Source organism: Cicer arietinum, chromosome 3 (genome assembly GCF_000331145.2).
Source record: "Cicer arietinum cultivar CDC Frontier isolate Library 1 chromosome 3, Cicar.CDCFrontier_v2.0, whole genome shotgun sequence".
Taxonomy (NCBI): domain Eukaryota; kingdom Viridiplantae; phylum Streptophyta; class Magnoliopsida; order Fabales; family Fabaceae; genus Cicer; species Cicer arietinum.
The window spans coordinates 72,533,684-72,548,503 of NC_021162.2; the positions used below are offsets into that span (position 1 = coordinate 72,533,684).

The 14,820-nt window shown below is 27.8% G+C and overlaps 2 protein-coding genes across 2 annotated transcripts; one reads left to right on the forward strand and one right to left on the reverse strand.

The window, feature by feature from the left end:
- Positions 1-2,082: 2,082 nt before the first annotated feature.
- Positions 2,083-3,273, forward strand: LOC101506391 (uncharacterized protein At5g39865-like). Its single transcript, XM_004494203.4, has one exon. The coding sequence runs from the start codon at positions 2,412-2,414 to the stop codon at positions 3,150-3,152; it is 741 nt and encodes a 246-aa protein (XP_004494260.1). The 5' UTR covers positions 2,083-2,411; the 3' UTR covers positions 3,153-3,273.
- Positions 3,274-7,399: 4,126 nt separating this feature from the next.
- Positions 7,400-11,381, reverse strand: LOC101506722 (uncharacterized). Its single transcript, XM_004494204.4, has 4 exons — positions 10,729-11,381; positions 9,790-9,942; positions 8,961-9,653; positions 7,400-8,726 (listed from the first exon to the last, which is right to left on the reverse strand). The coding sequence occupies exons 1-4, from the start codon at positions 11,065-11,067 to the stop codon at positions 7,647-7,649; spliced, it is 2,265 nt and encodes a 754-aa protein (XP_004494261.1). The 5' UTR covers positions 11,068-11,381; the 3' UTR covers positions 7,400-7,646.
- Positions 11,382-14,820: the final 3,439 nt, after the last annotated feature.

Sequence of the window (14,820 nt, forward strand, 5' to 3'; positions counted from 1 at the left end):
ATGTGTTTAGATTAAAGTTTGTAAATGTATTTTTGAGTAACTTTTATTTTATAAATATATTTTAGTTAAAATTTAGTTTTTTTTAACGTAATTTATATTTAATTATGTTTTCTATAAACATCATCTTTTTTAAATGAAATATGTTTGAATTATATAATTGAATGTATTTTTAAATGTGTATTTACTAAAAAGTGAATATATTTTATTATAATATAATGTGAATAATATATTTATTTTTATTTTTTAAATAATAATAATTAATACAAAGAAAAATCTCAATCACCAATAAATTAAACAAATAATGAAAACAAATTATTGTAAAGCAAAATCAAAAACACTTGCAAAAGCAATGAATTGATGAATATATTCCATATTAAATAACAAAATAATGAACAAATTTACATAGATAAAAAAAACTAATATGTCCTTAAATCCTGATTTGACTTTTAAATGCGAATATTATTAAGTTAGACTTTTTATCGTAGATTCAAACTCAGACCTCATGTGAATTATTTATTGTAAAATTTATCATCTCTTTTAAAATAAAATAAAAAAACTAATATAATTTTGAAACTTATATAAATAATTAAGTAGGTTGCATATGCTCTATAATTTGATCTCTATCAAGCCTTCTACAAGATCTATCTCTGCAGAAGAGCTTGTCGTGTTATTTGACGATAAATTTGTTCCATCACAATTATGATTCTCATCTTCACTTATATTCTCTTCTTCAAAACATTTGAATTCATAATCAATTTTAGATTTTTTTTTTCTATCTTTGATGGGTTTAATGATTAAGTTTACATTAGTGAATAACATTAATCATTCATCATAAAATTATTGGTTAATAAAAATTACAATCATAAGAAAAGATGAATAATTTATATTAAATGTTAGTGTAAAACTTATCATATCATACCTGTAAATACTTAATACACATAATATGATTAATTAACAAAAATTCTAAATTTCAATAAATAAGAAAAGATATGTGACTCAATATCAAAGTATAAGTTTCTTCTTATTTGTGTTCGGAACGTATTAAGGCATAGCATGTAACATGTTCCACCTTTATCCAAAGTGATGTGATCCTATTTAAACCAACGAAGACGCATATACACAAACGGTGTCTAATCATATGACCATGAGCACTATATGTCACCTTCGAATATGGTAAACAAATAGGTGCGTTCCAAGAACAACCAATTAAATATGTCTATATCAAACCAACTAAGTCATGTGCTAATCAATTCAAACTACTCATGACATAGTTAGTTCTCCCATCAAATTGGTAAATGATGCAAATTCATTTCATCCACTTCATACTTTTTAAAAGGTCAACAATTATTTTTGTAAATGAACGTGTGAGTTCCTTATCTCAACATTTTATTGTTCAATTCCAAAAGAAAATTAAACTAAAGTAAATTGAATCATTATAGTATTTTGATAAAATTGTATCTAACGGTTAATAGTTTGTTCTAAACAGAATAGGTATTACGATTTAGTACACCAATTTTATAATTCTGAATTGAAACTATCGTTACAAAAAGATGAACTCTATCTTTTCAAATGGAATTTATTTTGTAAACCAAATTATTACAATTACCTAATATTAGAACTGTTAAAAAATAAATAAATGGAACCAAACTAAATATTAGGTGTGTCTAAAAAAAAAACAAAAAAAATGAATTGAGTCGTTATACCGAGTTGAATTGCATCAAAAAAATCCAAACTGTAATAAATAGTTTACAAATCGAATTGATTAAATTCAATTTATGAATTACACATAATATTTGTTTTTTAAATTCAGTTCAGTTTTACAATTTTATTCAGTTTTTTTATATCTCTAACTATAATGATCTTTGTTGATCACATTAAAATTATAAAAGAAAATACACTTAAACATATATATTTTTTAATTATTTTGATCTTCGAATATATTTTTCATTAATGGAATTGGAGAATACAATTATAAACTAAAGAAACCCTTAAGATTGTTTACCATGTTGATAAATTCAAATACTACATAGTCTCATACACTATATATATAATTGACACATGTATGCTTGATACACTATACTTTACCATGATTGAGGCACCACCAAATGGTAGGTAAAGTGTCAGTCCTCTAGTATGATAAAAGAAGATGGATTGGAGAGTGGTGGGTATAGCCTTGCCCCCACACCATGCAGTGATCATTCAAATCCTTTTTATAAAGCAACCAACATAACAAAGCTTTTCAGCTTCTAATTTCTAACTTTATCTAGTCACTTTAGAGAAAACTAAAACATTTAATATATCACTAAGCCCACTCTAGTTCTTCCTCTACTCACAAAATTGATCTCTCACCCTCTTTCTTTTCTTCACTCCTTAAGTGCATCATAGCATGTAGTAACAATCCTTAAGATATCATGAAAGGAATGAGAGGCAACTTTCTTACAAAATTGAAACTCATTCCAACCAAAACCAAACAAGGCCTTATTCTTATCCAAAAATCTCCAACTTCACCATTCTTTGATGACCACAAAGAAAACAACCTTAGTGGAAGTGAGAATAATGATGAAAAACAACATTTTGAGGAACAAGAATTCAATTTCAAAGCTACACCAACTACAACCATAAAGAGTCCTAGTAACACATCACCAAAAGTTTCATGCATCAAAGAATTCCCATCTCTTAATGATTTTGAAGAAAAATGTCCACCGGGAGGAACCAAATCAATAATTCTTTACACAACAAGTTTGAGAGGAATAAGGAAAACATTTCAAGATTGCAACACAATACGTTTCTTGTTGAGAAATTTAAGAATATTGTACCATGAAAGGGATGTGTCTTTGCATTTGGAATACAGAGAGGAGTTGTGGAATGTGTTGGGAGGGAAAGTGATTCCTCCAAAGCTTTTTATCAAAGGAAGGTATATTGGAGGAGCTGATGAAGTGATTGGATTGCATGAAATGGGTTGGCTTGGGAAGATTTTGGAAGGAACACCAAATGTTACTAGTGATTGTGTTTGCATTGGTTGTGCTAACATGGGATTTACTATTTGTTCAACTTGTTGTGGAAGTTGCAAAATCTTCACCAACAATGAATGTTTCCTTAGATGTCATGAGTGTAACGAAAATGGCCTTGTCAAATGTCACATTTGCTGCTAGAAATTGAGATTTGAATTGTCTTCGGTGGTCGGAAAATCTATGCATTTATATAACTAATACGTGTGAATGTGTGGATGTTGAATATCAACTTTGAAATTTAAATTAACTGATCTTTATCCAACGACTATCAAAGTGTCGATTGTGTGAATATATAGATCGTTGACTCCAATCAAAATTCGAGAAATTGAACTTACTAAAATCTAGTATGCATGTATTTGCTTTATTTTTTTAGTTGAAATATGTTTTAATTAATGATTATAAAAATATTATCTTGTTTTCATTTTTATATTTTACTTTCAAGAATTTACAAAGGGTATGGTGAAAAAAGATATTGTTGGTTTTACCATTTCTATGTAAGTTTATGAAAAGAGAAAATGAAATGACAATAATAAAGTGATGTTTTTGTAATTATTAATTCAAGTGTGTCAACTAAAAGTGAAAACAAAATTTCAACCTGATTTTTATATCTTCTTGTAGTATATATTCAAGACATGATTCGTATGTAACATAAATAGTACCTTATCTATCTGATAATATAGTCCAGAAATGGACATTGGATGAAACTCGTTTTTAGATTAAAAAGCTATGTTGGTGTTGTGTATGTAGGGACTAGTTAATAAAATAATTACCTGCTTTATTATTTTTGGTTCTGTATTGCCAATCTCTTTTGGTCGGTAGCTGTGTGGTTACATTTTAGAGTAATTAAATTTGATTTTATAAGTATTATCACATATTTCGGAGTAAAAATCTCTTGCCTACATAGTTAATTCTGATACTCTAATTTATAGTGTTTATATTTATAATTGATTTGTAGTTTTAAATTTATCATTCAACTTATTTTTACATAATAACAAAATCAAATTTAAACTATGTATATAATACACTTAATTTTAATTTTGAATGGAATGTTAGTGGTGCCAACCCTACTTAGTTGTACTTTTCACCAAGAGGTTTGATACAATGACCCATTACAATAGAATCTAACTTTGCTCCCTCATCAAATTTAACCATAATTTTTATATCACTTTGTTGAGAGTTTAGAGATTATCAATAGTAGTAATAGATAAATGTTCAGACACAAATTTACATGGTTTTCAATTGTTTCGATCTGTTACTAATTTTTTTTTAGTGTTCTACTATTCATCAAATTTTATCGGATGAAATTTATATAATTTTTTAATATATTATATATCAATATTATTTTAAAATTATATTCTCTTCAAAAAAAGTCACCTTTTTACTTTGAAAGAATGAAATACACAAAGATATAATTAAAAAATAGAATGAGTCGTGATTTATTATTAATTCTATACATGATTTCTTTATTATATTCAATTTATAAAGATATTAATAGGTATTATTAAAAAATAGTGATTAATTCAATTTATAAAATTTGATTTGAAAATATATCCACAATAAATTTTGTTCAAAATTATTTGTAAAATATTAAAATAAGTGATAATTAATTTTCTATTCAACTAATGTAATTTTATATATATTACCTTGGTAATTTACAAAGTAAAATTTTATAAATCGTATTTTATTTCAATTGGAAACCACATAGTTGATTATTAAGTGGTTAGTTATCATATTTAAAATTTAATAGGAAGAATCAATTAAAATAAATTAATGCTTTTTAGTGATTAGAAAAAAGTTAAATTTCTTAAAAATCAACATGTAGTTAAATTCCTAATATAATAAGGTTATGGTTTTCAAAAATGAACAAAGTACACTGGAATAAGCAAAAAATAATATCAGTTAAGAATCTTAATTATTATGATTGTGATTGATTGACGAATTATGTAAAAATTATATTTTGTATAATATTATAATTGAAAAATGTGTTTATACAGTTTCTTGAATTATACCATATTTTGTGTTTATACGGTTTCTTCATTTTAATAATTTTATTAATAAAAAAAATTATAATGCAATTAACTCAAATTTAAGTTTAATTTTTTAAAGAATCTTGATCGGTCAAAAAAAAAATTAAATTTACAATTTAATTGATACAATTATTTTTCATCAATGTTAGATTGAGAAAACAGAATAGTTTCAACTTTAAATTTAGCATCGTGGTTTCCTTTAAAAACAAATACGCAATTAATACAGACGTTGAATCCCTACAATGTTTCTAACTATAGAATCTATAATATTATGAAATAAACGTGCCTTTAATCTAATTATATTTTCATTGTATGAACTTAAATACGTTGAACCCCTACGATATAAATTATGTTTCAACATCCACATTAATTAGAAACAAATTTTGAGGACAATGTGTTTATACGATTTCTTTGAATTAGACCATATTTTGAAAAATCTCAAATGTATAAAGGTAAAGAAAGTTAAAGATTTCTTTCTAATTAATTTCGATTTTCATTATTAGTATCAGTAGAAATTATTGAAATTTACAATATAAATATAATTAACAGTATGAACATGTGCATATATATATGAAAACGACATAATAAATAAAAAATACTAATTTTTTTATGTTAATTAACTTAACAATAATTGAAAGAATGAAATTTTGTATATATTTTAATATTATATTTTAAAGTCATTGGCGGAGTTTATTTTAGCAAAATTTCAAAATTTAGAAACTTCAAATTCGTTGATAAGAGAATGGTGAGTGTGCATAATATAAAATTTCAAGTAGTATTTGTAATTATGAATTATAAAAAGTAGATTGTTGAAATTTATTTTGGTAATTTTAATAAGGAAATAAAATTATTTCAGTTGTGTGAATTGTTTGCTACAAATTTTATTAAGGAAATAAAATTATTTTAGTAATGATCAATTACAAATTAATATTAAAGTATATTATTGGTTGATTTTCTCCTTTAAGGTTTCCTTTATATAATATATCCTGGTTACTAAAAGTTTGTTTGACCAAATTACTAATTTACTATATATGTTTTGTTGAAGCAATTAATTTTATTAACATTAAATGCGATATTGTCAGGAGGTCTATGATGCAAGAATCAATTATAAAATATCATTAAATAAATTTGAAATATTTATAGTATAGATTGTTTTGGATCAACCTTGGGCTTTACATACGGGCCGGGCCCAAATCAAGTTATAGGCAAGTTAGCCCAATGTAGGTCACAAATCCATGAAACTCTTCCAAGCACATGTAACAACAACTGTAGTAGGAGTAAACATGATTAGGGTATTTTAAAATGAATAATGTTAATTATTGATGATTTTGATGGTGGAATAATATTGATTATTTATATGCATATCCATGACTAGAATTATTGGATAATATTAAGTATTTATGTGCATATGTATTTACTTGTTTATTTTATTAATTTATTATTTTAGATAAATCAAGTTCGATTAAACACCAAAATTATTGTTGTAACATCAATTAATCGTTTTTTTCAATGAGTTGAATAACTTCATCTCTAACTAAAGTTTTATTTAAAAAAATTCTATCTAATGTTTTTTGACTTTGAATGTTCACCTTCAGAACACCACTAAAATCCACACAATTTTTTTATTTTAAGAATTTAATTTTATTTTAGATTTTATTTAAAAAGTTTGACCTAATACAACTCGTATCAATCATGTAACTATACCATGCTTGCTCACCAAAAAAAAAGATAGTAATTAATTGAACATTTGAATAAAATAATTAAAGAAAAAATTTAATAGATAACATTAATATTTTTATTAGTTTTTTAATATATCTTTTTGACTGAATATATTTTAATATTAGTTTATTACGTTCTCATATACGTATTTTTTATTGTGTTTTTCTTTTCAAAAGTATATTTTATTGCGTTTTATTTTAATATTTTATTATAATAGTGAAAACTTTAATTGAAAAATTATTTCAATGATAAGAGACACCATTGAAAATAGAACATGTCGATTTTGAAGTTCAAATTAGAACCAAATTGAATGAAATGTATTCATCCTTTCCAGATTTTGTTTTAATTTTTATAAAGAAAAATAAAATAAAAATAGGAAACAAAAATAAAAAGAAATGCAAATTTTAGATGAAAGACAAATTCTAACGAATGACACTCCTAAGTAGTATTAGTATAAGTTAATCATTTTAAAAAGAGCCATGGATTTTCGTTAGAGTTTTGAATGTCACCTCAAAAGAAAGCCAACTCTACCAACTAGCTAGTACTACTAGTATATTGTGAACCATAGGAAATCAGAATCTCAATCAAAATGCAAAACACAGATGTAACATGCGTAAAAAGTCTTTAAAAAGCTATACAACAGCATTCACGAGTATTAAAATCTTTATGTCCGATGCCAAAAGTTTGCAGTACTTTGCACTCACTTGAAAAAGATATTACAGAGCCATTTACATAATTCCCTTCCCAAGAATGATTAATAAAGAATCTAAAGCTCAAATAAAGAGCATTCTATGTAGAGTACTACCATAATGTAAATTATTAGTTAAAATTGTAAAAACTAGTTAGCTTATGTACACTTAATTTCTTCAATCTAAACTCTAAACTACCATTAAGTAGAAATCTCATTTATTGCAAGAGCAAGGGTCTCTGCTGCAGCCATTTCCACCTCAGGAATTGATATACAAGACTGTAACAATTGAGTGTAGTGAAACTCAATTTGTAATCTTTGATGAGGCGAAAATGTGATATTATTTTTTATATCAGCTTGCAACTCTCGTATAGGTATTGCAGCCAAGAAGCTTTTTATGTACTCTTTGCATGCTTCTTTACCTCTGCACACAACCTCCTCTTCTTCCTCAGCAGCAATAGAATCACCCTCCTTATTTCCGTTAACTTGTCCGGCCTGCTTGTTGTTGCACTCTAATATTTGCGCAACAGTTCGCTGGCCATCGGTTGTTGTATCGTTCGATGATGATTGAACAACATTCTGTGTTTTGTGTATTACTGTGTTGCTGTTGAATTTAAGGATGTATGCTTGATTACATCCTTCATAAAGCCTCTCTCCCAAAGTGTCAATGATGTAGTAGCAGTCGGATTCGACTTTGAGAATGAAAAAATGGTCATTCCAACTAACAATAAAAACATGAGTTTCACCGTTGTTAAGCCACTCGTGTTCAGAACTGCTGATCTCATCCCAAATGTTGTCGAAAGACATGGCGTCATGGAGAAACTCAAATCTTTTCTCGTCCATTCCTTCTGGATGGAAGAAACCAATGAATGACTTGCCGGGAACAACAGAAAGTGGACGTATTTTTGCCTGAATGACTGTTTCTAGATCAAAATGCCCGTCGGGGAACTGGTTTCTATAGGTCTCGTCATCGCGCAGGTTCCTCCATTCTGAGGAGCCTTCTCGAATTAAACTGTCAAATTGGGACTTTATGGGCATGTGATCGCGGTAGTTTTGGAACCAATCAGCAATTACAGCAACGAGAGCTGTACATGCGCTCTCGCCTGCTGCACGTTCACTGCGTTGGTCGATTGAGGCAAAGAAGACTTGTGTCTGAAGTTTCATGTGACCATCGCGGCTCACGATCTCTTTCTGCTCCCAACTTCCAACAACGAAATAATCATCTCCAAATTCTGAGACTGATGATCCATTCGCCCACAAATTATCCTCGGTCTTGTGAAACTAGCAAACAATATAAATTAACTAATCAATAACAGTGAGCAACATAAGTTTATATGACTCATTTCTAAGTAAAATATAACAGTATAACATATTTTTCTATTAGTTTACAATCTCTACCAGACCAATGAATGAGGGCTGGCCTAAAACTGTAATAAAAGTAAAGCTACTCCAAAGAGTTGGAAACAAAATTGGGTTGATAACTTGATATACAAGTAAGAAATAGTTCTTAGTTACCTTCGAAGAAAAGGATTCATCAGAACTAAGTTGCCGGCGATCAAAATCTATATCATCGCCACCATCTTCAGCATAGGCCTTGTTTAACAATGGAACTTCCCTATGACCTTTAGGAGATCGAAAACTCAACTTCCTTTTCCTCCTCCATGGAAGTATGCTGCGCTTTGTACTTTGCAATAAATAAGGCTCGGAAGAAGATGCAGTTGAATCCTCCATCTGCAAACCCCCAGCATCAGGAATTCTATAGCTGTAGTAAACCCAATCGCCGTCGTCGGAATTCATCCGCGCATTGGAATAAAATAATGATCCTCCAGCATTTGCAAAGGCCAATGTTCCATAACTAATTGAATTCCCAGCACTGGAAGAATCCTCCTTTCCCTCGTCCGAATCTCCTTCGAAATCATCGAGTGAGTCAGAGTCTAGAGGGTAATTAGGAGTACTATCCTCACTCCTAGAGCACTTGCCATCACTTCCTTCTTCTCCACGGGACGCCTTCTGTGATTTCCTGGAGGATACATATTCTGTGAAAATCTTTACTTTCCTAAGACCAGCTTTAATTGCAGAAAGGTCATCTTTCTCTGTCATTGTAGTACCAGCTGACTGGGCCGGTGGAGACGATACAGGAACTATTGATCTCTGAACTGAATCTGTGTTCCCGTGAGAACCTCTTACCTCCACCAAACTAATTGATATCTGCATACAGTTGAATTGAATTGAGATATATATTGTGAAAACAAGAACAAAGACAAAAATCCTAAGCTAGAATGTGACTAGTTTATTGTCGTGACAGTAAATTGAACCACAGAAAGGTCTAATTAAATGGACTTACACAAAGTAAAGGAGATTGATCTGCAGAACCACCGGGTATTGTGAGTGGAATGTTCAAATCAACACCAGTTTGAACAGATGAATTTGCAAATTCAGCAATATTCAACAAAGCTGTTCCAACAATACTCTTTTTCTTTGACCTTTCATTCAATCCCTACAATTCATTAAAAAAAAAACCAACAAAGACTCTGTTTAGCAAAGTAAAAGAATGAACACAGTAATATGCCCTTATTAATTAAAACATTAAAAAAATAATAAATTAATAGTTACAGTAAAGAAAATCATAATAATGCCAAAAAGTCAACTAGTCCAAAAAACCGGAAGGAAAATTCCAAATTTTTAATTTATATTTAAAAAAGAATAACTTACATCTCAAAATATAAACAAAAATTAGTCAAAAAAATTTATATTTGATTCAAATTTAAACTAAATATATCCACTTAATCCCTTCTTACTTATAAATTTTGATTCAAATTTAAATTAAATATATCCTTTTTATCCATTTTTACTTATATTTTTGGACAAATTAGTGCCTAATTCTGTGAAAAATACAATACGTCAACAGTGACATTATATGTAAGACTGTAACCCACAAACACACAAAACAAACCGCACCCTTTCAATTAATGACCTTAAATTCGCAGTTGAAAAGATAAATGAGTAGGTGAAATAAAAGACAACAACAAATTTTTCAGAGCAAATACTATGAAGCAAAAAAACAAAAACAGATGATCGCGGACAACCCAACACACAGAATCATCCAAAATTTCTTGAATCCTACAAACCCAAGAAACCTATAACAAATATAATCCATCAATAAAAATAAATAAAAAATTGACACGGTTATTTTTGATTATACTCTTGAATTTAATATAATAATGGATTATTAAAATATAAAAGAAAGTGCGTGAAAAGAGGGGAAAAGGGAGAGAGACATTACATCAAAGAGATTGAAAGCGATTTCCCAGGGAAGAAAGGCATTGTCTTTGAGAGCGTTTAGATTACAAAGATTATGAAATTCTTCATCCCAATAAACAACATAATCGCCAACGTCGTCTAACTGAATTTGAGAATATCTGGTGAAGTTTCTAGCGACGGAGTAACGTCGCAAAGAAGCGAGGGTTGACTTAGGACCTTTCCATTTAATCTCAACCGTTAATTTGGAAGAAGATTGACGTAACAGATCGGAGGATAAGAGTTTTGTTACGGTGAGTTTGACGTCAAATTTTTTGGAGAGGAGTGGAGGCCAAGGGCGCCACTTCATCATCTTCACGACCATTAATTTGTTATTATGAATGTTTTTAGTATATAGTGTGTGCGTGTGTTTGAGAAGAAAAAAGAAAAAGAGTGTGGAATGAGATGAAAGAAAAGAATATAAGAGGATGGAATGGGTTATTGAAAAGAGGATAAGTGGTTGTTAATAGGATATCGGAGAGAAAAATGCGAAAGACTTGGTCGATCAAAATATGAGCCGTGCTATTGTGGTGGAACAGAATATGCCGTTATTTCGGGTTTTTTTTTATATTTTTTTATTCCTTATTTGCTGTGTAGAAATCTTATAGAGAGAGAGAGAGGGCAACCAAACATGAAACCTATACGCTTTTGGGTTTCTCACTTGCCTTGCTAACAAGTTATTTACTTAACTCCGGTTATAAACCGTCTCATTTCGGGTCTTCTAAGGTTAACTATTTTATTGATTAAATTCATCCAAATATATATTGGATTATCCAAAATAACTAATTAATAACATATCTAACTATCTATTTTTAGGTTAAGTTCATTTGAGGTTAATATCTCATCCATTAAGTTCGTTGATTTTTATTTTATTTTATTTTATTTTATTTTAAGTTAAACTGTTTTAATTTATAAGTGTGTGGAATTTAACTTCTTTAAAGTGAGTATTTATTAAAGTGAATGAATCAATATTTATATAATAATTAAATTGATTATATATTTATACAAAATAACAATGATTCTTTATTTAATAATCAATATGTATAAAGTGAAATATTCACTTTGAACAAATAAAATTCAACTGCGAGTGATTTACTACCAAAATAGTGGTAGTCATCTTATTTTTTCCTTTTTTTTTCTTTGCTCTTTTTTATTTTTTTATAATTTATATTTTACTTCTTTTTACGATTCTATAATGTAAGTAGTAACAGAACTATATTAGAATAATTCAGTAAAAACAAATACAACAAGTATTTTTGTTAATAATTTAATTATAGAAATATTTAATTAATTATTTTTTCAAAATTGTATTTTCAACCAATTGAAAGTTTAAAATATGTTATTTTTAAAATATTTTTATTTTTATTCTTTAACAAACACTCTTAAATTAATTATTAGTAAAATCCTTTAATAAAGTCATATTTTTTTAACATATATAAAATAATCAAGAAGACTCATTTTTGTTGTTTTGTCCCACTATATCCATTCCATCGATCCACGGGAGAAATTCAGACATAGAAATGCATTTAATTCTGCCATTCTGTCATCTTTAAATACTAAACGATATCGTGCATGTTATCTTGAAAATATTTGTATTCAAATTCAAATTCGAATTTAAGGAAAAGTATCGTTGATTTGATTGTTGAGTGTTTTCTTACTAAAACAGATATTTATTTATTTAAATTTATATAAACTATATCAATAAATAATAATATAAATGTCAATATAAATGGAATCGGTTTGGTTAATAAATAGTTGATTTAAATGTTGTGGAGTTAATTTTTTTTTTTTTTGTATATTTAAGGATTTATTTGATGAGTAATTTGTATGTATCTCTGTCGGCATTTTAAGCTTTAAGTGATTTGTAATAATTTAATAACGGAATTCACTAACTAGGATCAAATTTAATAAAGAGAATTCATTAATAATTCAATAAAGGAATTCAGTAACTATAATCAAATTAGACACCAAGGTTGGATTTAAAGTGAAACACATCGGTGACATTTTTCTTATTATAAAAGATCAATTGTATTACTCTTGTTAATTTAAAATATTATTTCAATCAATTCGAAAAACTTTTTGTTCAATTTTAGTAATTAAATACAACTCAATAGTAAAACGCAATCATTTAGTTCAATACTTAGTACTATCATTTTATTATTACTTGCAATGATTCAATATACGTGCTGAAACGCTATCAGTTAGCATTTCGCACATGAGCTTTATAATATTTAATGAGAAATTAAAACTCAATATTTGAAGGTCTACTTGCAAAAACAAACATGCAGAATGTTTTGTAGAATGATACCCAGTTTGATATCCAGATTGATCAGAAGAACATTATAGTTTTAGCAAATGATCATTCAGGTTAATCAAGATCATTGTGATTTATCAAAAGATCGTCATGGTTTATCAAAAGATCATTCTGGTTTATCAAAAATCATTCTAATTTATTAAATGATCATTCTGGTTTATCAAAAGAACATTATAGTTTATTAAAAGATCATTCTAGTTTGTCAAAGTCATTATAGTTTATCAAATAATCATTCTGATTTATCAATATCATTCTAATTATTTCGTTTTAAGGACATAATTAAAACAAATATTTCTCTAGAGTCCAAACCTCAAGATAAAATAATATTAAGACTACTCAAAACTATAATCAATACCATAATTCAAGTTGAAGGCCCAAATAAGCAAAATAACATAGAGATCGATCTATAGATAGATGAGCTGTTATAAAGGACAACAAGGAGTCAAGGACGAAAGAACACTGCTGCTACACTTTTTGCGGAAAAGCTCAGCTTGCCTATAAGACAAAAGATTGACACTAAACAATTATTCAAACACTCACCCACGTCTTTCATACAACATAGAAACAATAACGATTTAGTTTACTAAAAGAACATTATGATTATTATCTTTAAAAGACAAAATAAAAATAAATCATTTTCCTTAGTCCAAACCACAATTAAAGAATATTAAGACTTCTCAAATCAGTTGTGAAGTCAATAACTCGAGTTGAATGTCAGGAAAACAACCTCAAAATTGATAATTAAATTGATCTCCAAATTGATGAGTTGTGAGTAAGAACGCAAATACATTATACTTACATTATTATGAAGAAAGTTATGCATAATTCTGATTTGGAACAGTTTCAACGATCATATGGCAAACCACCCAACATTATGTTTCTTTTTCTTTACTCTCCAGCAAAGCAAGGCAAGGCAAAGCAAGAACGTTATGGACAAATCCATAACGTTCTGGATAAAATTACAATACACTTAAAAATATTATTTCAGAAGATTATTTGCACATTGGGAAGTGTGTCCAACGACTATATTAAGTTTAAACTGAATATTAAAAGTCTCTTATCATATATAAATTAAAGACCAATTGAAAGATTAAGACAATAGTTCAATTTGCAAATCTACCATAATTTGTTCAAGTAAGAACAAGTTAAAAACTCTTAAAGTAAACTCCAACTCTCTTCACTATATACGTGGATAATTATTTAATGAGTTTGTGTTTATTTATCTCAAATCAAGAGTTGAGAATCATTAGATCCCAAATAGTTTTATCATACATATCATTTGTAACTCAACTTTATCTTTTATGTTATATTAAGTCTATTTGTAAAAATCATTTCAAGGTTGAAACATAATTGTAAAAATCATTTATAGGTTGAAAGACGAATATTGTAATTAATCAATAGAAATTGTGTGAAAGATAACATTCTAATTCTAAAGCACATAATAAAAATCTCATGGTTGTGAGGATTTGACTCGCTCGAGTTGGGTGAACCAATATACTTTTTGTGTGTGATTTTTTTATCTCTTGTCTTTAATTATTTGCACATATAAATCACATTTCACTATAAACTAATATATTTTATTTAATTCTAACATACCAATAGCATTATGTTTCAACTAAAATTGATATTGAATTAATTTAAATTAACCACATGAGTCAAAATTCAAAAAGAATTACAATTCAAATCTCAATTTTTTATGATTTAACATTGTTGTTTTACACACACAAATATATATATATATATATATATATATATATATATATA